Raw genomic sequence first — 25,601 nt, forward strand, 5'->3', positions numbered from 1 at the left:
TGCTGACAACTTCCTAGTTCCTGAGCAAAATCATCTGGCATCGTCTGGTGGGGAAATAGCAGTCAAGTGACGTTGTTTAGCTGCAATACACTTGGAGCAATTTAATTCAAATCTCCAAGTGTATTAGGACACCCTTCTGCACATTATTTCTCCGCCAAGGTTTGTTAAAACACTCAAGTGTTTTTTTTTAATATTTCAAATATTTTTCTATCATATTCTGCCACCATTTTATTTTGTAATTTTTTTTTTTTGACACTGAAAATTTTTTTCAAATAAATTGAAAATGTCTGTTATGAATTCAATTTTTTTGGCGGGCATTTTGAATTATTTTTAAAAACGATTTACTGCGAGTCGATAATACATTTTTTAAAATTATCGACTGTAAGTATAAGCGACAAATTTATCAAAGCGGTACATCTTGAAATTTCTACCCCGGGGTTAACACTCGAGACAAATAAATAAAACTCAAGTGAAAAAGCCGTAAAAGTTTTTCTTTTACAACCGGTTCGCTTACATTCCTATTTTAAATAAATCATAACAATAATAATTGATAAATATTATTGACATTCATCGAAAAATCGAAAGTAGTGAAGTGATAATTTAAAAAAAGTGTCTTGTTGTCAAATTTTATTATATAACCTAACTCGTGAATATTAATTTAATATTGCACATAAAAATGTCACGTTTACTGATAAATCTTTGTCCAAAGATAAAAAACTTGGTAAGTATTAAAAATTTTTTTTTTACGATACTCGTTAGCCGACATTCAATAATTTTTTGGTTTTTTAATTGTCCATTGACTTTAGATAATTTTTTTTACTGAAAATTAATTAAATTTTAGTTAGTAATAAAATAAATTTTTTATTTCAAAAATAGATTTCATCATCCGTTGGATCGTTGGCTGAAATAAAATCAGTCAATTTAATTAATAACCAACGTAATTTTTCAATGACATCGAGGCTGTTATCAGGTTACGCGCAGGTACAAAAACGTGCGCCGGATTTTGCCGGTACTGCTGTCGTCGATGGTGAATTCAAAGAAATAAAATTATCTGATTACCGTGGAAAATATCTCGTTTTATTTTTTTATCCACTTGATTTGTAAGTATCTTTTAAAATAATTTTTAAATTACGCGGGCTTTTCAATTTCGAATATTGTTATATTTAAAATAAAAAAATAAAATTTCCAGCACATTCGTCTGCCCAACTGAGCTGATAGCATTCAATGAAAAACTATCAGAATTCAAATCCCTAAATGCTGAAGTAATTGGGGTATCAACAGACTCTCAGTTCAGTCACTTGGCCTGGATAAACACTCCCCGTAAGCAAGGCGGTCTCGGGAGCTTGGATTACCCACTGCTGAGCGACTTCCACAAACAAATATCCCGGAACTACGGTGTGCTGATAGAAGAGCAGGGTATCGCACTACGTGGTCTCTTTATCATCGACAAGGAGGGATACGTGCGGCAGATGAGTATCAATGATCTGCCGGTTGGCCGCAGCGTCGAGGAAACACTCCGTCTTATCAAGGCTTTCCAGTTTGTTGAGAAACACGGGGAAGTTTGTCCCGCTAATTGGCAACCAGACTCCAAGACAATTAAACCCAATCCCAAGGACAGCAAGGAATACTTTGAATCAGTCAATTAATTTTTATTTATTAATTAAGTTTTTTTGTTAAAAATGTTTGGTAAATTATAGAAGATATAAATCATCTAAAAAATTTTCCATTATTATCATTTATAATTAAATGGGGTAAAATGGGCCAGCTGAAAAAATCTGAATGTTATCTAGATTCATTTTGCCTCATCTTTTTTATTTAAAAGAAAAAAATTACCGTGGTCCATTTTGCCTCAGGCTTTCATGTTGCCCCTCTGCCCCAAAATAATTGAAAAAATTAGTGAGTCATTTTTTAATGACGTTTTTTAATTAACAATTACCTTAGATTCCGTACGAAAAAATTAAACAATACAATAATTATTTTTTTTTTTATTCAAGTATTTTCGTGGGGTTGAATTGTTTTGGACAGCGCGTGCTGACGTGTGTTTAAAACAGCAATTTGCTAGCCGGCGATTGATACATTACAGTTTCGAGTATACGCACGTGCAATTGGTGTAATTTTACCATAAAAAATAACAATAATAATAATTATTATTTTTATCTCAAGTATAAAGATATAAGCAAGACCAATCAGTCATAAAGGGCACAAGGGCACGCGGATTTTGAATAGAGACCACCGTCTAGTGGAAAGAAAGTGTAGCATATATATGTATATAAGGGTGGTGGTGGGGGGGAAAGAAAGAGGCACACCAAGCAATCTCGTGCTGGTTGATTTGATTCTTTGTGGCGATGGGAGCAATAGCAGATCGAGTAGTCACTCTGAAAGAGCACGTTTCCTTCGTCGACGGATTATCCTTCTCTCGTCTTTATCTCTCGCTTCTGTGAATTTGTGTCCAATCCTACGGATTTATTATTATTGTACAAGGGAGTCATTCAGTGTGCAAGGATTTGCTTTTTTATTTTTATTGATAACCAGAATTTGTCTTGATAACAAAATAGTACGAACAAAATAAGTAGTTTATTTTATTTCAGCCTCGATAGATAATTGGTATCAGTAATTATTGTCTATGTGTAATTCAAAGCGGTAATCGGTTTTATGTCATGTGGTATCCAATTTAAATTTGAATGTCGATTGAAATTGGCGAGTAAGTAGGCAGTAGAGTTGAGAGTTAGTTGGGAGTGAGTTGAGTGAGTGGAAAAGGGTGATGAGTGCTACTTGAAATCGATAAGCTACACCTTTTGAGAGATTTATATATAGATATAGATGTATATATATACATATATATATATATAAGAGTTCGCCAAAGGGGATATATGCAATTGGAAATGGTAAAAGAGAGAGCGGTTGTATAACGGCGGAGCGAGAGATCATGTTGAAAGAGACTTACGTCTTCAAAGGTCTCGTGATAAATTTCCGCGAGTAGAAGCGAGTCTGTAAAGAGAGGGGGTGGTTTTCCGAGGAGTTAGATATTATATATAATAAGAAGTAGAGGGGGAGAGATGAAGATGAGGGAGCTTATTATTTCGGGATGTTAGTATTAGTAGTCAAGGTACACGAGTACCCTTTGCTTCTGTCTCTTTCACTCTTTTTGAACTTGGGTTTGAAGAAGTACGAATGAGAGGGAGAGAGAGAAAGAGAGAGTGTGCTTTACTATTACTACTGAGGCTGAGGCTGCTGGTAACGCCCCAAAGGAAGGGATAAAGTAACCGGAGATGAGCGATGGCAGTAAGAGGAATAGGAATGGGGGATGGGAAAAAACTGAAAAGCGACGCCAGAGATAAACGGCTCATCCTCTCTTATATCCCGCCAAATCCAATCCTGTCCTCGAGAATGGGAGTCTCGAAGGACTAATCATATTCGAAGCACTATAAACTTACATATATATATTTTATCATGAAAAAATAAGTAAATTTAATAATACGTTTGTTATTTTATAAATCTTTTTTTATATTATACCGGCTTACGGGAATTTTAGAGCGACCGCGGGAAATTTAAACTCGTTTTCTGACGGGCTTTTAAATATATGACGTCTTGTTAATTAACGTAAAATGGCCCTTGATCATGATTATTATTTTTCGGTTGGATTGGCTGTGAATAGGACGAGAAACACGAATTTTGCAATAGGTTTTTATTTTATTCAAAATTTTTTAAAATAATCGAGTTATAAATTCATCAGTAGATCGACTTTATATTTATGTATTACTATAAAAATGTATAAAACTTTTCTCATCTTACGATGAAAAAATATATTCGTGTTATAACCACAGCAAAGTCTCGCCTGTATGTTATATATATATTTATATATATATATTTTTTTTTTTATAAACTCATACTTTTTCTTGGAAGCCGGTGGGAGCCGTCTCAAAATGTACTTTCTGTCCGCACCTTCCATTCGAGAAAAGTAGGGTTTTGCTTGCGGTATATCACGTTGATGTGAAAGCTCGCAACTCCGTGACGACGCTTTTCCAGCTAAAACGACAAGAAGTATAAGCATAAAAAATATATATATAAATAAAGTCAAGTATAAAAATAAATTTTTCGTACCGAAAAATACCCAAGTATTTAATTTTAAAAATTGTTTTTATCGTTGATCGAACACTCCTGATTGCACACGACGATCAATGACCAAGTCCTTTAGAATTTCTCTGTGAATCTGTATTGACTGTGGAATAAAAGAATAAAGAAAGTAGTATAGCAGAAGGATGCACCGACTACTACTACTACTTTTCCGTCTCGACGATGGGTCGCCGGCTACTGGGACCCGGGACTTTGATTACTTGTTTTAATCTTCCAACTAGTGGTAGAGCATCTGTCACTCAAAACACGTAATTGTACGATCCACCCCTTTTGACTTATTCTATGCGCTTCTGCTCATTTCAATTTCACTCTCTTGCACACACTCAATAAAAATTTGTTTATTTCAAATCCCGCTACGGTGGCGCTGTTGGTACTTTTTTTTTTCGCTCACAGTAGATTTTTTTTTTACCACTTACTACTTATTCCAAATAGCAAATTTTCATGAGATCAAAAATTGATATGAAACATTTGACATCCCCCTTAATAGCACAGTTTGCTATAGCAAAAGTTTCCTTGAATTTTTCATCAAATGTCCATCAATTTGGTACTTTTCCGTTTTTGATGATAATTTGTATACAACTTGCTATATAATTTGACGTCAATTTGCTACGTAAATTAGAATACAGATTCACTTCAAAAGTTGACTATAAAAAAATTGTCATCAATTTTCAGTTTTTAATTTCAAATTTTGAGCTGAAACTCTGTTTTCTTGAGTAGGGGAGACCGGGGCATAGCGGCCCACTTAAGCGAGTTATTATTTCTAGCTACTATTGATCATCTAAAAAATTTTCTTGTGCCTTATCTTGAGGGAATATATGATAATTTGGTCAAAACCCACAAAAAAAAAATTTTTTTTTTCTGGGGCACAACGGCCCACTTCTGGAGAATAATTAAAAAAAAAAAATATTACCAAAAATTTTTTTCTTTTTTAATATTATTCATTTATTCTAATTTAAAAAAAAAACATTTTGAAATGATAGTTATTATTTTTTAACTTCCCCCACCCCTTTTCACTTTCTTTGTTTAGAAAAAAATTAAATTACAAAGATTTTCTATTTGAAACTCAGAAAAAATTTTAATTCCGTACGATGTAAATTTAAAAGTACCGCCAAACGATTGGTTGATGACATCAACGGTCGGTAAAGTTTTTGAAACAGTCGCTAAGTGGCGTTGTAAATGTTGAAAATAAATATGGAGTTGTACATCATATGACTATATTTGTGTTGGAGGTTCACTACAGTTCGGCGGTAAATTTTACAATTTTAATTTTACTTCTCATATTTTCTAAAATAAAAAATGGTGCGCAATTATAAATCAAAAAATACTCATATGTCATGGAATGAATTGGCTATGGCAAAAGCTATCGAAGCAGTTAACCAAGGAGAGATGGGATATCTTGCTGCTTCAAAAGCGTTTGGAGTACCAAAAACCACTCTGAGACGCCGATCCAATTTTTATAAATTAAACAATGATATAGAGTTTGTATCATCGAAAGGTATTGAGAATCTAAAACAATTATTTTATTAATACACAGTAAAAAATTTTGCATCAATGCGTCAAAAAATTTTTATGCTAAATATTTAACATAAAAATTTTTAACACAAAATTCTTTGATGAGAATTAATTTAGCACATATTTTATAATTTTAAGAATTTTTTTAACAAATAAATTGTCAAAAAAAAAAAAAAATGAGAAAAGAAAATTGACATTTAGAAAATAAAAAAAATAAAAAATCCAATTTTTTAGGAATAATTTTTTGGAGTAAATTAATTTATTAAAAAAAATTAAAAAATTGTCAAGCGACTGCTAACTTTAATGGATTAATTTTTTGACGCAATAATAACGTAAAATTTTTTACTGTGTAATTTAATCGAAGAAAATAATTATAAACTAAAATTTTTATTGTAGGGCTACCCAGAAAGTTTACTCCAGTTTTTAGTCCTGTGCAAGAATCCGAACTTGTCAGTTATTTAAAAGATTTAGAAAGTCGATTATTTGGATTATCAAGCTTCGAGGTGAGAATCCTCGCTTATCAGCTCGCTGAAAAAAATCAAATTAAACATCCATTTGTAAATGGAGTAGCTGGAGAAGATTGGCTGCAAGGATTTTTGAAACGTAACCCCACCTTATCGTTACGCAAACCTGAAAGCACATCAGCAGCACGGGCAGCTGGTTTCAATCGGATTGTCATTCAAAATTTTTTTAACTTACTAAAACAGATTATGGAAAAATACAATCTACTTCCTCATCGTATTTTTAACGTAGATGAAACTGGCTGTAGTAGTGTCCCAAAAACTCACGGGAAAATCATTGTTGAGAAAGGAAAAAAACAAGTTGGAATTTTAACGTCAGCTGAGCGAGGTAAAAATGTGACAATGGAGCTTTGTGTTTCAGCTTCAGGACAATTTTTACCACCATTGTTCATTTTTCCTCGTAAGCGTATGAAACCCAACTTGTTGAATAATACAATCCCAGGAAGTTGGGGGCTTTGTCATTCCAGTGGCTGGATGCAACATGATCTCTTCTTGCAGTGGTTCCAATGGTTTGTTGACCAGGTTAAGCCAACTTCTGAAGATCCAGTGCTGCTGATTTTGGATGGGCATACGACACACACTAACAATTTAGATGTGATTGACTACGCTCGTGATCATCACGTTGTAATTCTTTGCTTGCCACCTCATTGCACTCACCGTTTACAACCATTGGATGTCAGTGTAATGAAACCAATATCTTCTTATTATGAGCAAGAAGTAAAAAAATGGTTATCAGAGCACCCAGGAAGAGTCGTCACGCCTGAAGTTCTGCCAATGCTGTTCAGTAATGCATTAAATAAAGCAGCAAAGCCTGAAACTATAATAAATGGTTTCCGAAAAACTGGAATTTACCCAATGAATCCAGATATTTTTGACTCAAAAGATTTTGCTCCTGCCGACACTACCAATAGCAACAAACCACCTGAAGAACAATCACTAGAAAATCTGACCCAAAGTCTGAGTGATTTGTGCAAGACAGATTTTATTGAAGGACCTGAACCCGAGCAACAACCTGAACAGCAGCAACTTGAGCAACAAGAGCTTAGACAGCAAGAGCCAGAAAAACCTGAACTGCAACAACAACTTGAAGAGCCAGTAATTATTCCAATTGCCTCCACCTCCACTGGTAAACCATCGTTGAGGCCCCCATCTAGGTACTTTAGACCACAAATTATTGACGAAAGCTCCGATGAAGAGATGGAAAAATCTCTTACTGAAAATATCACTAAAACTGCTGCATCATCCAAAGCAACGATGAGACAAAACACATCGAAGTTTTATGTAACACCTTACGACATCAAGCCATTGCCATCAAGAGACTCCCCGCCAAAAAAACGACGTCGAGGTGTGACGAGGATTTTAACCAGTAAACAATACCGTGATGAGTTGGAAGAAAAAAAAAATAATCAAAAAATAAAAAATATAATAGCAGAAAAAGTCACTAATAAAAACAAAGCTCCAAAAATTAAAAAAAAAAAAAGTTCTCAAAAAGAAGACAGTGATTGCCATTGCCTGTATTGTAATGGACTCTATTCTGAATCAAAGGAATCATGGATTCAGTGCAATAACTGCAAAATGTGGTCTCACGATTCCTGTGCAAGTATTGAGGAAGATTTTTCAGATGAATATACCTGTGATTACTGTGAAAATAATTAATTGTATTTTTTTATTTAATTGTTTAAATATTTTTAGAAAGCTAAGTGTTTAAAGATTTATCAATTATAAAAATTGTTCTTTGTTATAATTACTCTTAAAATAATTAATTGTATTTTTTTTATTTAATTGTTTAAATATTTTTAGGAAGCCAAGTATTTAAAGATTTATTAATTATAAAAATTGTTATTTGTTATAACTATTCTCAAAATAATTAATTGAATTTTTTTATTTAATTGTTTGAATATTTTTAGGAAGCTAAGTATTTAAAGATTTATTAATTATAAAAATTGTTATTTGTTATAACTATTCTCAAAATAATTAATTGAATTTTTTTATTTAATTGTTTAAATATTTTTAGGAAGCTAAGTGTTTAAAAATTTATCAATTATAAAAATTGTTATTTGTTATAATTATTCTTAAAATAATTTAAAATTTGTTGATTAATACAAAATATTCTTATTTTTTAAGTTGCTGTATAATTTTTAATCCCAAAAGTTTTTGTTATATTTTAGATTAGAAATTACTTGATTGTGGTTTGACAAATTTTAATTTTTTTGAAAAAAATTCTTATCAAATCATTTTTATCATAAAATTAAAAAAAAAAAAAATTTTATCAATATATTTTTGAAAAAAAAATTTTTATCAACAATGTTTTATGGAAAAAGTTTTTTGATGGTCCATTTTGCCCCGGATTTCGCTACTTAACTAAAAAAAATTAAATTTATTTTTTGACAAAATTTTTGGAGTGGGCCGCTGTGCCCCGGGTGGGCCGTCGTGCCCCGGCCTCCCCTATGTCTTTGACATTAAAAACTTTTCTCAACAATTTTAATGGGTTTTATTTCTTCAATTGATAATTTATTTATTAAATAAATAAATTTATAAATATGATATTTTTATTTACTAAAAAAAAATCATTTCTGTGGATTCAAGGGAACAGATGTAGTGGGATAACAAAAATCCGAGAGAGAGGGTGTTCTCTTGTCTCTGGGGGTTATTTTCAGTCGATTATCCTTAGAACCATGGGGTCAATGAAGAGTGTGCCCCAGACCAGTAATTCGCCTCCACTGGACTCTATTAAAGGCAAAGACATGATGCTCAGTGTGTTGTGTACAGATGATGATCGTGATGATGTGGTTGTATAGACGGCGGAGAGCAACTAATGCATTACGGGGCCGACGAACGACTATTGTAATCGGTCTACTCGGTCGCGTTAACGTTTCGTGTAGCTCACATGAGTGCACCTTAGTAGTAAATGCACATACGTGGGTTTTGCACGAGGCTGACGTTTAGCTGAGTGCTGGGTACGGGAATATAAGCGTCGATTGGATCGAGAATTCCCAGTGGTAATATGCACACCACACAGCACACGGTACACTACACCAGTAAAGTATATAGTGAGTACTGTACAGCAGTTGAAGCACTGGGAGATGAACTAAAGTATCTACTGTCTCCCTTTATTTTTCACGATACGCCTTTTACTTTTACATTTTTTCCACATTTGTTGTGTGGATTTAATCCCGCTGGGGAATTTAAAAAGATTTCATTGCTTTGATATTATTTCATACTTTCAGCTTTAGTCTTTGAGTTCTTTTTTTTTTTCAACTGTAAAGATGTATAGAGATTTTTAGTTTTGTTGGTTTCCCTGAAATTTAATTATTGTTTGTTTTAATTGTACAACTTTTATTAAAATTTGATACAAAATGTCGGAATTGGATAAATAGGTTCTAAAAATACCATTGGTTCAAAAGAATATTTTAGAGACTAAAAAAAAAATTTTTTTTGCTGTTGCCCTTCGAAAAGTCTGTGGAAAAAAAATTATCGCAAAGTTTTGAACTTAAAAACTTTAAAAAATTTTGAAATTCTCAAAAAGTAGAAAAAATCGAGTTATGGGAAAAATTTTTAAATGTAAAATAAATTATGAGAAAATTTACCTCAAAATGTGAGTTTAGAAATTTTCAATAGAGAGCTAATGCACTTTTGTAATAATTTTCATCGAGGTTCAAAGTTATTTTTGATAAGAACTTTGCCTCCAATGCAGCAAAATGCATTTTTCATTTTTAATAAAATTTATATTTTTAAATAAATAAAAAATAACTGATTACTTTAGTAAATAATAAATAAACTCCATTCACATTTGCATCAAGTCGAACAAAATCGGTGAAAACGAAATTTTCCGCATCTACACCTTCATACATTAATTTCCGCCGCAAGAAATATAAAGTATACCTGCTCGCGAAAAAAACTCAAACCATTACTCACATATAATCTCACTATGTGGAAAACTCGCGTCTCTATATACCATATATATATAGATATATATATAAATAAAAAAAAAGACTATTCCATCGTTGGTTGTGCGAGCACTCTGCGTAATAATCTGACTGCGGACTGTCTACACAAAGAGATAAAGACATATAGACGTACATCCAGCGTTGCACACTACACAGAAATATGTAAGCTATGAATATATTGGAAATAATCGTGAATATGGTATAAATAAAAAATTTATCCGTAAATAAAAGTAAAAAGACAAAATAGAAAAACCATTAGCTGACCAAAATAAAAATCGTTACGCTGTGAATAGCCGTGATATTCATTTTTTTAAAAAAAATTTTATAATTTTATGAAGCCTGTATACATTATATATTAATGTACTAAAACCTACTAGCCTATTATGTGCAATATGCTTTGGTTTTGAATCTCTGGTGCTCCACTCATATGCTTTAGGTTTAATATCTCGCGAGATGAACCAAAAGGGTGCCAGTGTAGTACCATATCAAATTGCTTTTCAGTAGCAGACGGTCGCGAGATATCCAATGAATATAAATATATATATATATGTATAAATTGTATAGACGGAAATCGTAAGCTATGGAGGTAAAGCATATACAATAAAGTGTAGATATATATGTATATGTATGAAGCGAGGGAGAGAGAAACGAGAAAAAGAATTGAGAAGAGAAGAGAAGAGAAGCAAAAGCTAAAGCTAAAGCACAAAACTGCGTGGATGCTGTTGGTGTTTTCTGCAACATGTGCTCGATACTCGCATGATGATGTATACAGGGTGCGAGTGAGTATTAAAAGTGGTATAGAGAGTATAGAGTAGAGGCACTGGGTGGTACTGAGAGAGAGTTATATCTGGTGTATGGAATGACGTATACAGGATAAAAGAGCAAGTGAAAAGGGAGCCTCTTTTTAATCTAGCGACGATTCGTAACCCCCGACTCCTTTCATAGTTACGTGCTTAGTGCTTATACCCATTGACTCTCTTCTTTATCTCTCCCTTTTTTTATTTATTTACTTTTATTATTATTATTTTCTTTTTTACAACTTTTGTGTGTGATCTCTGTCTAGTTGAACTGTTTTCTCCATCGCGTCTTCATTGCTTCCGTTTTAACAGACTACGAAATGCTTACGAGTTGAGGGACCGGAGATATGCTGCGATGGGTGGGCGCCACACGTTGGGCGCCGTTTTACTTCAATGTTCTTTTCTTTGTTTTTAGTTCTATAATACAGGTTTCAATTCATTTTATTTGGTCTTTGTGACGTAGATAAAGTACAGGGATACACGTTTTTAGAAAAATTAATTTCTATTGAATGAAAAAACTAATACTCCACTCGAAATTTGGTTTAAAACTTTTTGGAAAATTTAAATTTTATTAGTCAAAATTTAATTCAATTTAAAATTTGAATAATAATATTTAATTTGAATACTAATTGCACACCCCTATTATTAAATAAATATTTTTATCCATTGATGACTAAATTTATTAATGTCGTAATAAAAATATTTATTTTCCCTTGTGCTATTATTATTAATAAATTAATAATTTTTTCATTTATAAAACCCAAGTATCCCTTGGCGGCTCCCACCTCTGCTCTATATATCTAGAGACAAATTGACGTGCGTGGTCATGATCAATGTAGAATATTTTTTTTTTTATTGATATTATTAATTTTATAATATTTTTGTTATTATTTTATTCCATTAGGATAATTGTGTGTTGATTACAGTGAAGGAGGCGGGTTAATGTTATGACTGATCGTGATAATAGAGATGTTAGTCTGTCGAGTAGAGTAAATTAAACGGGAAAAAAGAATGATGAGTAGTGAGCATTGAATGGCCAAAGTAATAGTAGTAGTAGTAGTAGTAGTAGAATTAGTATACTGCTATAGACGTGGGTGATTTATATCTAAGGTTAAAATGAAGCGTCATCTGCCCATATGATCTATCAGGTGATTTGATGTTAAGCGCCAGCTGTTGGTAGATTAGTTCGAGCCAACGACCTAATTAAGCGATTAATTGTGTCCACGGGTCGAATTACTTTAGGATTACTATCATCGTTTGATTTTTAGGGTTTGATAAGTGTTTTAAATTATAATAATATACATATTTATTTAAGTCACCGTTTTATTATTTTAATTTTGAAATAAATAAGATAACATTTTTTTTGAATTATTTTAGTAAATAAAAAAAATAATTAATTTTATTGTTGGGGAAAATGAAATAATTTTTTTTTAATAGGGTAGGGTATGTCTTTAATATCTATTTATATATTTTTATTTATTTTCTGGAGGGTAATTTTCAAAAGGAGGATCGGTCAAGTTTTTATTAAGCAGTTTTTTTGTGACTGGAGATTTGACAAACACACTCGTAACACGATCATTACACTTTTATATGTGTAAGGGTGATGATAATCATGGGGATGAAGGGGGCGCTAAATACACTGCGGGGGCACATGGTGTGCTCTCTCTCGGCCATTGTCATCCCCTTTACGCGTTAAATTACTCTGGGGTACGATACGATATACACGCGTGTTAGGATGAAAAGGATAAAAAAAGTAAAGTAAAATAATAAAAATGAGAACGAGAAGGAAAGAAAAGAGGGCGGAGACGTAAAGCGACGAGCGACGGCATCAGAACGACAACGAGCACTAAAGACCCGCAATTCGACTCCAGATTGCCGGGGTAACAATAATGTCACCGGCAAACTTTCGATCCGTTGCAAACTCGATACCTACTGTCGTCATCCACCATCACCAGGACCTTTTTTCACTCCCTACTTTTCTTTTGTACCTCTTTAGAAAATTTTTTTATTACTACACTCTTCAATACGATCCCATGTACTTTCAGTTTTATTTTTTTTTCAAGTCAATGGAAATTTATTTTTTTATCTTGCAAATAAATATTTATTACGTGAGTAAAGGATAAAACGTACGTTTGATCAATTCAACTTTTTCGCGGCTAAATTTATATTTATTTTTTATTAATTTTTATTCACAACTAAACAAAAAAAAAAAAAAAAAAAAAAAAAAAAAAAAAAAAAACAAATTTTATAAACGAAACATAACATCAACGAATCCCAAAGGGCAAGTAGAGTTTCGTGGCGTCTAAAGATACCGAGGGTGTGTATGTGCAAATGAATGTATGAGAGTGTGATGGTGTGTGCAAAGTAAAAGAAAAGTTTGGATTTGTCATGACAGAGATGAAGAGGATGAATTAAAAATAAGGATAAAAGGTTTTATTTGAGATCATAGGCCAAAGAGCAAACGAAGGTGTGATGATGCTTGACATATACTCATACATATGTATGTGCTGCACACCACGACGATGATTGAAGTGCACTTAACTCTTGTAATACGTCACACTCATCAACGAGTCGAGTACAAGCAAAGTATTGTCACCCGGATGTGTTCCCTTGTGGTCTAGGGTCTGCGGTGTGCATAAAAACTCTTATCCAAACTCATGCACTCATAAATTATCTCTCTCTCTACTCACTCAGTACGTTTGCTTCTGGAGTATAAATATATATATATATATATATGAGTAGAGTTAAAGAACCCAAGAGGACATTGTATATAATATACGGACGACAACAAAAACGATGCACCAATGCTCAGATGGATATGAAGATGGAGATGATGACGTTCACTCACTTATGAACACTCGTAACCGCTTCCGCCGGTGCACTCGTGCAGATAATTTTTCACGGCGCCCATTAGATGCATCTTGTACATCTTTTTACTTAAATAGAGTAACATTTTTTAAACTTTTTTTCATTCCTTGAATGCAGTCGGGTGTGCAAAATATTTTTTAAAGATTATGGAGGATTTTCTGTACTTGATATATCAAGTAAAATATGATCTTATTTTTATAAATACTTGTTGATAATTATACTCTATGTTTTGTTTAATGAGTAAATAAATATTTTTGAACATCGGTTGTGCACACGCTGGAAAATAAATTCGTTTGGCCAAAAAACGTAACGTCAAATATAAGACGGTAATTTATCGTTAGAAATTCTGGTGATTTTTGGGGTCAAATTGAGAAGATGAAGTGTAAAAAATTTTTTCTGAGACTAATTTTTGAAAAACGATTTGTTAGTCGAGTAAAAAAATTTTTCAGCGTGTAGACGTGTCGCATTTAGATTTATTCTTTTGTGTTTTTATTTTAAATTAAATAATAATAATAATAACATTATAGGAGAATCTGGGCGAGTACGAATCAGTTATTATTCATAAAGCGGTGCAATTTTTAATAAATAATTAATTCCGCCATATAATAATATTATCATCATAATTATCATCATAAAATCTTCATTTTTTTTACAATATATCATTATCATTACTATAATTATTATTAATATCAATAATTATTTTATTATTATTAAATCATTATCATTAATATCATAATTATCAATTATTATTATTATTATTACAATTACAATATGAGTATCATCGTCCATGATATTTAGTGGGTATCACGGTGCAGCGAGGAACCTCGGATATTGATGATGATGAGCATCCATTATCAGTCCAGAGTGATAGGATGACGAGTTAAGGTAAGGTTATTGCGACGACTGGACTTGAGAGTTGGGGGGTGGGGGTGGGGGCGGTGGTGGTTGCGGATGCACCTGATGAGGTAGCAGTGTGTGGGCTTGTACGTGCGGTGGCGGCGGTGGATGATGGTGGTGGTGATGATGCTGATGATGGGCCGCTACTGCCCCATGTGGGGAATAAAATATTGACGGCGTTGTCGTACACGGCACACAAGAAGTACCAACGCCAACAGTGACGCCAACTGAGTGAGGTCCGCTGGTTGCTGTCAGTGGATTCGCAGTTACGATCGACGGTTGTCCACCGCTGCCGACAGAAGAGGTCGCGACTACTGTGTTGTTGGCAGCAGTTGCTTCGTGGTACAGAATTGGCACGCGTACCAGCCGCTGTGCCGCGTGTGCCATACTCGAGGCCTCTATTTCCGCAGCTAACTGACGTTTCCACTTATTCCGACGGTTTTGAAACCATATCTTAACTTGGGTCTCTGTTAACCGTAACGACGCTGCCAAAGACGCGCGTTCCGACGACGAAAGATACCGTTTCATCTCAAAAGTCGTTTCCAATTGAAATACTTGCGATCGTGAGAAGACGGTACGGGTTTTTTTCTTCCGTTTTACATTCGAGTCTTGGCCGTTTACGTTGGATTGGCTGCCCTGGTTACCACCGGCATTGATCGACCCATGGTGACCCGAGGAACCGGGGGACTCCCCGTCGTCGCCATCCATTCCGTCATCAACGTCGCCCAGGTCATCGTGGACTTCGTCGCCACTTGATGGACTCCGGCCGCCTCGATGCAAACGATCGTCCGACGGATTGTCATCGTCATCTTCTGTAAAAATAATTAATATAAATTATGAATTAGGTCGTAAATCCTTTTAAATGTCTTTTATCACTTGTGTCTATTGACAATATATATATTTATATAAGTATCTAGATAGTGGGACTTTACAAACATTAACAAGGCAAAATGGCGATAAACCGTTGGGGATAGTTTGATGCTATAAGTACTGTGTACTCGCAGAGGTGGCAATAGCAAAACGATCGACGAGTGTAAGGCGATCGACGTTGGTTTGTCGTAGCGGAAGCCATGGAAGCCGTATATTTATTGTATATAGTTATAGTCTTGCACGAAAGCATTCTACTCCCTGGTATATATCGTCTCAATTCTGTCTCTCATCCGTGCACACAAATACGTACAGTAATATTCGACGCATAAAGAGAAACAGAGAGAGAGAGAGAGAGAGAGAGAGAGAGATATCTGACAAACTACGGAACTGAATTCAGCCCTTTGCATATAGCTTCCCTCAGCAAACCCTCTTCCATCGGCGCCCTCGTTCTATCATCGCCATCCCGAGCGTTTTGGTCCCGCACGCACAACAACCACCAACACGGACATACAGAGATATATATAAAGCAGAGGATAGTATAGAATGTAGAATAGAATAGAATAGAATGAGTTAAAGAGAGATAAAGAACAAACCACGGTGAATACCCTGCAACACACCCCATTCGAAAATTTTAATCACACCCTCCTGTTGGCCACGTAGTGGTTTTGTGAGGAAACCAACCTCATTCTACCACACACGGAGCGTTAACGGAGTTCCCTTTAGCATGCAAAATGCCAGCTCGTCTAGAAAACCAGAGAAAACTGACGATACGATGAGCGAACTCGTATATCTTTATGATGTCACAATATATATGTATATATGTGCGAACATATTTCAGCGCTCACAAAACGCAGATTTATATTTCAAGAGCCCACCCCTAAAAAACTCCACGGAGGTTACAGTTTATTGAAGTAAAAGGGTTGACGTGTGTTGAATTTAATTTCAGTGTAAGTAAAGACAGACTTTTTGGTCGTTTGATGGTATTAATTTGATCCTTATCTATCGACTGAGTGTGTGTGTTATTGTGTTCACTGTGAATAAGATGAATCAATTTTTGGGATGGTCGTTCACAAGGGGACACCAGATGGCTACGGGCTATCGCCTAAATTAGCGGTTTATTACTTTTGACAACTACGATTCCGTGATAAAAATTCAATTGACCTCCATTACATTTGGCTGTGAGCTTGAGCTTTTCAATTCGCCTAATTGCGTCTACACTTTTTATTATTTTTCTCTACACTCTTTAGTTTAGATTAAAAAATAACGATAATTTTTTTTAATGATATGAGTGGTTGAAACAAATTACTAATCGCCGGTAAGGGCAGCAAACTCTGGCCAACTTTTGATTATTATCGAGTTTATGGCGGTTACATATGTTGACATAATATTTACTTTAAACATGTGCTCTAATAATTTTACCTCTCTACTGACATTTGAAACATTATAGTTTTAGATAACCAACTATTCGAAAACATCCCGCGGTTCAATTCAATATTTTAATAGAACTCAAAATTTTTGAATTTTTTATTCAATAAATTTTTTATTCACTTCAAATCTAAAGAAGAAAAAGTAGAAAAAATTTTCCATTAAATTGATAAATGTCCAAAAATGACCCAGGGTAATAATTTTGAATTATAAAAAAAGTCGAACAATCAAAATTTTAAATTATAAAAAAATTAACGACTAAAACATTAAAATTCTGATAAAGTGTCAGTAGGAAAAAAAACTCACCTCGTTTGAGATAAGACCCGGAGGGTGGACTAACGCGACTGTGTGATCCAATAACGTCGCTCGGGGATGGATGCTCAAGAGCTTGCAATCCATGAGTCGGCCTCCATGGAAACGGCCAGCCTCCGTTACCCGGTAAAACTCCGCGTATTCCATCAGCGTCACTGGCATCCGATTGGCCGGCATTGCTGAGCGCCGAGCTTGCAACGGCGGCAAGTCTTGAGTGATGCTGCTGTTGAAGATGTTGGAGTGTCGATGGGAAAAAAACACCACCCACTCCTATGGGATACCTCTCGATCAGCGAGGACACCAGACCCAGCCTGAAAGAATATCACAGAATTTTAAAAAATTTATCGATGACACGATTATCATTTTTATAATTTTTATCTTTGGTAAGTTCGGAATTGGGGATGACGGCAATTGAGGAAAAATCGATAGAATATGTAATCCCCAATCGTATTAATGTGGTTTAAATGGCGATTTAATAATGATGTACACAGTACAACGGATATATACAAATGCATTAATTTGTATCAGAGTTAATTTGTATTCACCCGATAAAATATTCGTTGGCGTTTATGTCTGACCAATGCCCAATAGCGGAATCAACGAATCGTTATAATCGAGCACGCAGTATCCAGTTATACACAATCTGTTTGTTGCTGGCTGATGCTACTGCCTACCACTGGCAGCAACACCCCGCTGCCTCTGGCGCATTGCGTTCCTCCTCATCGTTTGCGGGATAAACTAGCGTACAATTTCAGGTAAATGCTGAAATTCTCTGCGGCATCGATCGAAAACGCAACATTGGGTGCTTCGCGCTATCGCGTATCGCTATTGACCCGACCATAAGCTATTATCTCGTAACGTCGTTATTACTGTGCTTTATATATACATATAACACAGGGTAAAATGGATCACTGAAATTTAGAGGTTCGAAAATTTATTCAAATTTTTTTTTACGGCTTCTGTATTTCATTAAATTTGAATAGAGATCCATAAATAGTCCGTATCTGTAAAATAACTTTAGAGAAGACCGCTGATTATTTTTTTTCGGGTTTAATGCCTCTATTATGAGGAAGTAGTATTGTATTTACTAAAGCGCGATGTGTTTTTGATGCTTTGAAAAATTTTAATTGTAGAGAAAATTATTATTTTGAAATTCTTGTATAGAAATTTTGAATTGTGTCGTCAGTAGAATTGAGAAATTTTTGTAGCGACTGGAATGCTATGAGCCAGCGGGCTGATATTATATTTGGTCGGCAAATAAATCCCATATTTGGATATGGTAAACTAAATATTTTGTTAGCGTAAATAAATTATATTGAGTCAACTACACGAGGAGGAATATCTAATAAACTTTACTCGTTAATTGTGCGTAAAATTGGCCGAGGTTAAATAATTACTCTTCTATTTTTCTATATAGTGTTCGATTATGAGGTAAAAAAACTCAATTTAATTTAATTTTTAAATAAAAAGTAGGAATAAATTTTTTATTAAAATCTAATAAAATCTCATTAGTAAAAAATTCCATAAAAATATTATAATATAATTAAAAAATCTAAATTTAATATCGCGTGATGATCCACAAGGATTTGGTGACAAAATCCAGAGAATCCACGAAACAACTCAAGCCGTAGTAAAGCACGACAGGATAATGTAGCTCGGATATTAGGGCTGGCAAAGGAACACACGAATAAGAAAGTTGAAAAAAGACACCCTAGTCTCATAGCCTCTGTCTTTCTGTCTTAAGCCCTCCCTATGTATACCAGTACCTGCTTGGCAAACTCTTGGCTGCTTACAAACAGACGCTTGTCAGATTTCCTTTATCTCCGGCGAGGAATCTGGAGCGCATGCCTTGGGGTTTATCGTCTCTTTCTACCTCACAGTCTCTCTTCCTCAACGGTTTTCCAACTTATTTGTCCTCTCACTTAACAACTACCCTCTTTATACTTTAAAATCTTTTAGGAGCTACCCTCATTGCAACATCACACTATCCAGTCCCGTAACATCACACTCTTCATCTCCACTCACCAATAATACAATCTCTTAAGTTCTTAATTTATCTTACCCAATTCCCATTCCCATTCTCCTGTTTGTCCATCACTCTGCTGCACAATAAAATACGGTGTCATTTGTCATACCTTATTGTTAGAAATAGAGCTAATAATCTAAACTACATCCAGATTCAAATAACAGAAAAACTTTTTTATTGTATACCTGAATTTGATTTGCTCTCACACAATTCAATTGAGCCACTTGTTAACTTTTTGTTAGAAAATGAATTTAAATTCTTTGAAAAAATTATATTCCCATTTATTTCCTATATTTAAAGCAGGTTTTGGGTCTGTCCATATTAGATCAAATACGACTCTCATATTTTTAGAAAATTTCATGTATACTGAAATTTATTTTTTCAAATCATAAATCTCAATTTTTCATAGAAACAATTTGATGTCAAATTTATCAGCATTAAATATGACGTTATCATGGGATACTTAAACTATTAAGAGATCTCTTGTAAAGTTTGCTATGGCTATCCATAGAGTGATAATCGAAGTACGGCAGTATATCCAGGAGAAAAAAAGGGGATCGTTGTACGGCTTCTGAAGCCTATCTACCTCATGCAAGTGATCCTACCTACTTACCTAATACCCACATTTTCCTAGCAATCGTCGTTATATCGTTCAATCATCGTCGTTATTACATTTTTATAAAAAAAAATCCTCTTTACACAGAAATAAACATCTTATTCTTTAAATACTCGGTTTAGAAAATTTCGCAGCAATTTTTCCAACTCTGAATAAAACACAGAAAAAATAAATTTTTTGGCGGAATAAATTTTTACTCACTTCAAAAAAATTTTTTTCTTCAATTTATAATGAAAAATATTTCTTACACCAAGAAATCCTTTTTTTCTCTGAACAATTACTATTTTTCGTAACCCAAAATTTTTCATACAAAGCGAAAAGTAACTCGCGCAATATTGTAGTATATTTTAAAAGATTTAATACAGTTGAGAGCGTTTTCGCAGGCTGTGTTTAAGGGCAAGAAATTTTCTTCAATCGATCCTCTCTCTTTTATATTTACTGGTAGGCGTACGCCAGCATGTCGAGGATTTTCGTGCCTCAGTTGGTTGCTTTGGTTTGCTCAAGTGATTTTTTCATCAGCGCCATCACTCAAACGTCTGTATAAAACTTCACTTCTGACAATGGATGAACAATTTCGCATGCTGCCGACCACATTGTTCATTTTATTCTTACATATCTGATGCTCGATCGATCCCCAACCAAACTGTACATATACTTATATTTATATACACATACGAAGTTGATTTCATTCCCATTGCGAGCGATTGCTACTCGATAGCATTGATAAAGAGTATACTTGGTCAGTTAACGATATACCCAGTAGTCGAACACTATTCTAATGGCATTAAACTGTTTACGTACATTCATATATACATGTATTATATATATGAATTTATTTTAAACGACGAGGAATAAGTAAGTCATATAAAAATGCAATAGTAAAATGAACACATAATCGAAGCCATATAGAGTAGAAACGACAAAGAACTTTAGTGTTTGCACGCTTCACTGGCTAGACGCTGGTAATCAACGCAAGGCCTCGACGTAAATAAAAAAATATAAATATTACTATTTCTTATTATTATTTTAAACACAAAAGATCCCGTTAATTTATCGAAACCACTCAAGCGCTTACTCATATACACAGACATTGTTTCTGCATTAATCCCTCGTTTTTTTTTTTATTGTTTTTTTGAATTTACAACTCGAGTCTGATAGATCTGATTATTTTATTGAACTCAAAATATATCTGAAAATTTGTTTACTGACTACTGATTTAATTTTAGTCTGATTAGACTGTTTTTGAATTTTTTGATCTGTTTTTGAAATTTGTTAGAAAAAGTTGAATTTTGGTCTATAGCTGACTAAAAATCATTGGAAAAAAGTCTAAAAATAGTTTAAATATGGAACAGTTCAGTCGAAAATCGACCAAATTTTGTTTTTTAATTCAATTCTAATAAAAATAAGAAAACGTTTATTTTATTTAAAACAGATCAAATTTTTTAACCCGGGTAAAATTCCCTGCACTTCCTGTGCTGGTCAACTTGCCCCATACTCGACTAAAAATCGTAACTAAGCATTTTTAAATACAAATAAAATTTTTTTTTGTATCAGAAATGTTAGTTTTTAATGACTATTGTATAATTTGTGAAAACTTTTTGTAGAAAAGTAAAATTATTCATTTGTTTCATAAATAAATCTTTTGATCTTTTGTTATTACTGATAACGATCGTCAGTAGGATGAAAAAAAAAGAAAATTTATTGTACAATCTGGTATAGAAGCTTGATCAATTATTAGCCAAGCCGTTTGTCGTCAGTATCTTTTTCCAGCGAACCGAAGAGCTTTGATCTCGTCTTGCTTTCTTGTCTTTTTCTTTTATTTTTTTCTTTTTATTTTTATTTTTCCTTCAATCGCGAAAGTACTTGGTAAAGTCCGGCGGTCTTCCTATGGCCATTAAGCTACTGGTTAAGGGGAAAAACTGTAACTCGTAAAAAAAACTTTAAAAAAATTGTTTACGCTGATGAAAATTTTCATTTGGGCTCCGTTTGTTCTGTCATTGATGAAATAAATTTTGAGAACGCGTAGATTTCGGTAGCTAATTCATGATCCGATTTATGTCTATTCTCAGGTAGCTACTAAGAGTATACAATAAAGTGCTATTGGAATGACTCGACAATAAGTTATTGGCTTTAGAAGTGCAGGAATTAATCCACTAGTTGGCTTCGTGCGATCACTGTTGAGGGCCAAGTTAGGGGATTATTTATTTCTTGTGCTTTCGACGACCGGCACCAACCCAATTGATTACTCACTCTATAAAAACTATTATTCCATACTTTTGTTATATTACTAGCACTTCATTTAATACAGATTCATTTTATATTTTTTTTTATCCCATAGAAATTTTGCAAAAGTTACGGCCTCTGGAAATTTTTTTTTTGTCAAAATTTAAATAATATCCTTCAATTTTTGAATTTCTCGGTACGAAAACTAAAAAATCCATGATTGGTTTCGGTCCGATTTTCAAAAACCAAGTGTTCATTAGATGGCGTTTTCAGATCTTAAGAATTTTTTCTGACTATTTTCAGTTTGACGTCTGTGTCTGGTATAAAAATATTTCACGTCAAATTTTAAAATTATAGCAAATTTGAAAATTCCCGCGGATTCATTTTTGAATTTTCTTTTCACAGACTAAATACAAAAGGGATTTAGGTCTTTGTAGATAAAAATTTTTTCTCAATACTTTTTCATGAATAATAACTTTTTAATAAAATTACAATACGAAAAAAATTTTTTATTAAAATTGAATTTAAAAAAATGAAAAGACTCGCTGACAATGTAACGTAGATTACATATGTTACCATACATATATTCGCGTCAATAGAAATTCTTACAATAAGTATTGATAGTACATATGTGATATCTGCATATATATAAGTCTATATAGTAGCAATATAGTTATATAGTTTCTTTTGTGAGTACGACAACCGGACAATTCGTCACTAATTAACGAATCACTCATTGATGGCTGTAATTAACGTGAGAGAATCTGTAGCAGAGATTATCAGAATGGGAACGCGATTCGCAATTTGATAGGCTTCTCAATGCTCAGCCAAGTTATTGGCTCTCCATCAGCGTAGAACCTGCATTATCACATGACTAAAATCTCTTTGTCATTTTATTTCAATGCCCAGTAATTATTATTCAATTACTAATTACTATCATCAATCAGGCTTCTTCAAATTAGTAATCACAATATTAAACAGTGATACGATAACTGATAACTTTTATGAATAACCTCTTAAAAACTATATGATGATGTATAGTAAATTTGAATAAAATATTTTCCGAAAGCACTTACGCTGAAATATATTTCTTCATCGAATTATATATACCCAAAGTTAAGTTACTAAAGTTATATAGCTTACGGAGGGTACAAAGGAACTTGGAAGCGTTGGATTAAATAATAAATAAGCCCGAGAAAGTTGCTAAGTTCCTTCCTTGCAGAGGATGTAAAGACTCTCTGGCGAAACAAATGAACAGATTGCCGGATAAGAGAACCCCGGTAGGTTCTTTTACTTTATATATCTATACATGGGTGGGTGGATGTGTTAAAGTGAGGGATAAATGGGGTACAGTCTACTCAGGGGAGTCTTAAGACTCCTTAACCTTTACTGTACTCTAAGTACTCCGCTATCCATTATGCACGTTTGCTCCCAATTGATTTCTTCAATGCCCTGCACATTAACCTGCCACCTTTTTAACTACCAATCTTACTATATCTATACTCGCTGATTAACCATAACCGAACCGGTGATCAAATCAAGCCGTTCCACTCACGGTAGGGATGACGAAGAAATTTTACAAGCATACCTTCACTGTATTCCTTTGAGGCATCTTGAGAAGCAGTTCACGCGTGAAAAAGTGGATTCTTGAAAAATAAAAGGCTCCTTGTACTTTTACCCGTCGTTTATTTTCATTATGTGAAGCAAAAGAGGCCTATAATCACACTATAGACGGCACTAGTCCGTAATAACTTAATAAAATGGTAAACGGGTGGAAAACAAGCAATTTGAGCCACCTACGTCACGAAATTGGGGTCTAAAGGTTTAGATTCTGCTGGTGCATATTCAGTGAGCGTCAAATCAGATAAAATCTCTAGCCCCTTGTGGAAATCATCCGTGTCCCCTTTGTAACAGGCATGGAAACTCAACTTGTTCTCTATCATAGTTATTTTAATTCAGGACTCGCCGTCTTTGTCGTTAATTTTTGCTTTTATATCTATAAATATATATCATTCCATCAACGGCACCCCCAACACCGGGCATCAGAGCATCAGCACATTCGAGCATCAGAGAGTAAGTAACTACAGTAAGAGGGTGGTTGTTACTACGGTTGTTATTAAATGAGACAGCCTAATAGGGCCATTACCCGTCTTCTCGGACCCTCGAGGGTCCATTCCCACATATCATATAATCCTTACCGCACGCGTCATCATATTGCTCTTGGAATAAACCTCGGAACCCTAAAAACCGACACACACCCTCGCTTTTACTCTTTTATATTATTATTATATTATATATACCACACACTAATATAACACACTATCCATAATATGACGTACGGTGGATATCTTTATCCATCTTGCACGCGCGCAAGCCCACACACCGTGCAGCCACTCTGATCACACGAAAGATAATTCTGTTAGGCCTTTTGACAAAAGATTACTTTTAACAACAAAAAGTAAATTCCTAATGACAGTTCCGTACATTTTCTCTTGAAAAAGGAAAAGAATTCTATCACGAGGGATTTTGGGTAGAAATCCATCATAGGTTTACTTGGTCTCGGATAGCTTTTGTTTACTGGTGCGGAAGTAAACCTTTAAGATTTCCCTGGCATTCCTCGGGGAATTAGTTGTATTTTTACTTAAGTGCGGGTGCGTTATCTAAGGATGCCCTTTTAAACAATTTACAAATATTTAGTCTCTAAGCAGCATAATGATGGGATGAATATGACAGAGTATTATGAACGAATATAAAAAAAAAAAAAAACTAGTAGTCTTACCTTGACAACATGGCGAGATTCGCAGACGCCTGATGACCCATTAGCGGATTAGTGTGGTCTCCAGAAGCCGGAAAACTCGGGGGACTTGTTGTTGGACCGGAACTCCATGATAATCCAGTTGCAGGATTACTATTACGTGTTTCGGTGGTACTCTGACTGACTATTGATCTAGCACTGCCGGAACCACCACTGCCGGTGAGTATTAATGACGTGGGTGACAGTATCCTTTCGGTGGGTGAAGAACCACACGAGGTGACTAGTTTTTGCGAGGTGGTAGCTGCTGGTGGAGATCCACGTTCCGCGTCGGACGAACGGTTGACGATGCTAACAGCAGCCGTGGCATTCGCCGACGGGGATTCTGACCGGCCTAAAATACTCGATATACTGAAAGACGTGTAGTGAGCATTGCATGCCGGCCTCAAGGCAGCCTTGCCGACGTCGAAGCTGAAAGGATGGCTGGGAATGTTGCAGCCATGACGTTGTTTATCCTGCAGCAACATTTCGGAGTGCTTCGGCGACGAACTGCTGCCACGCGAGGCTTCCAAATCTTCCTCGGAGACGACCGATACCTCTATTTCGGTCTCTGCCGACATGTCCTCCTCCGCCTCCCCCGTCGTCTCAACCGCCACCTCCAAATTATCGGCTGCAGAAGCAGCCTCCTCTCCTGCGTCTTC

The 25,601-nt window shown here is 34.5% G+C and overlaps 3 protein-coding genes across 3 annotated transcripts; 2 read left to right on the forward strand and 1 right to left on the reverse strand.

Annotated features, from left to right (window-relative positions):
- The first annotated feature begins 426 nt into the window (after positions 1-426).
- Positions 427-1,721, forward strand: LOC103571734 (peroxiredoxin 1). The gene is made up of 3 exons (XM_008550004.3): positions 427-721; positions 877-1,100; positions 1,190-1,721. Exons 1-3 carry the CDS (start codon positions 677-679, stop codon positions 1,644-1,646), a joined length of 726 nt encoding a protein of 241 aa, XP_008548226.1. The 5' UTR covers positions 427-676; the 3' UTR covers positions 1,647-1,721.
- Positions 1,722-5,140: 3,419 nt separating this feature from the next.
- Positions 5,141-7,963, forward strand: LOC128668733 (uncharacterized). The gene is made up of 2 exons (XM_053742321.1): positions 5,141-5,629; positions 6,043-7,963. Exons 1-2 carry the CDS (start codon positions 5,431-5,433, stop codon positions 7,821-7,823), a joined length of 1,980 nt encoding a protein of 659 aa, XP_053598296.1. The 5' UTR covers positions 5,141-5,430; the 3' UTR covers positions 7,824-7,963.
- A 6,707-nt stretch (positions 7,964-14,670) lies between these two features.
- Positions 14,671-25,520, reverse strand: LOC103571866 (homeobox protein Hmx). The gene is made up of 3 exons (XM_053742449.1): positions 24,928-25,520; positions 17,278-17,594; positions 14,671-15,488 (listed from the first exon to the last, which is right to left on the reverse strand). The coding sequence occupies exons 1-3, from the start codon at positions 25,518-25,520 to the stop codon at positions 14,671-14,673; spliced, it is 1,728 nt and encodes a 575-aa protein (XP_053598424.1).
- Positions 25,521-25,601: the final 81 nt, after the last annotated feature.

This window comes from Microplitis demolitor, chromosome 10, assembly GCF_026212275.2.
Source record: "Microplitis demolitor isolate Queensland-Clemson2020A chromosome 10, iyMicDemo2.1a, whole genome shotgun sequence".
Taxonomy (NCBI): domain Eukaryota; kingdom Metazoa; phylum Arthropoda; class Insecta; order Hymenoptera; family Braconidae; genus Microplitis; species Microplitis demolitor.

Excerpts from the sequence above, each read along its gene's own strand:
- LOC103571734 (XM_008550004.3), top strand. The coding sequence starts at position 677 with ATGTCACGTTTACTGATAAATCTTTGTCCAAAGATAAAAAACTTG. Across the intron at positions 722-876 it reads GTCCAAAGATAAAAAACTTG|ATTTCATCATCCGTTGGATC; the intron begins GTAAGTATTAAA and ends TTTCAAAAATAG. Across the intron at positions 1,101-1,189 it reads TTTTTTTATCCACTTGATTT|CACATTCGTCTGCCCAACTG; the intron begins GTAAGTATCTTT and ends TAAAATTTCCAG.
- LOC128668733 (XM_053742321.1), top strand. The coding sequence starts at position 5,431 with ATGGTGCGCAATTATAAATCAAAAAATACTCATATGTCATGGAATGAA. Across the intron at positions 5,630-6,042 it reads AGAGTTTGTATCATCGAAAG|GGCTACCCAGAAAGTTTACT; the intron begins GTATTGAGAATC and ends TTTTTATTGTAG.
- LOC103571866 (XM_053742449.1), bottom strand. The coding sequence starts at position 25,520 with ATGTCGGCAGAGACCGAAATAGAGGTATCGGTCGTCTCCGAGGAAGAT. Across the intron at positions 17,595-24,927 it reads AATCTCGCCATGTTGTCAAG|GCTGGGTCTGGTGTCCTCGC; the intron begins GTAAGACTACTA and ends ATATTCTTTCAG. Across the intron at positions 15,489-17,277 it reads CGGGTCTTATCTCAAACGAG|AAGATGACGATGACAATCCG; the intron begins GTGAGTTTTTTT and ends TTATTTTTACAG.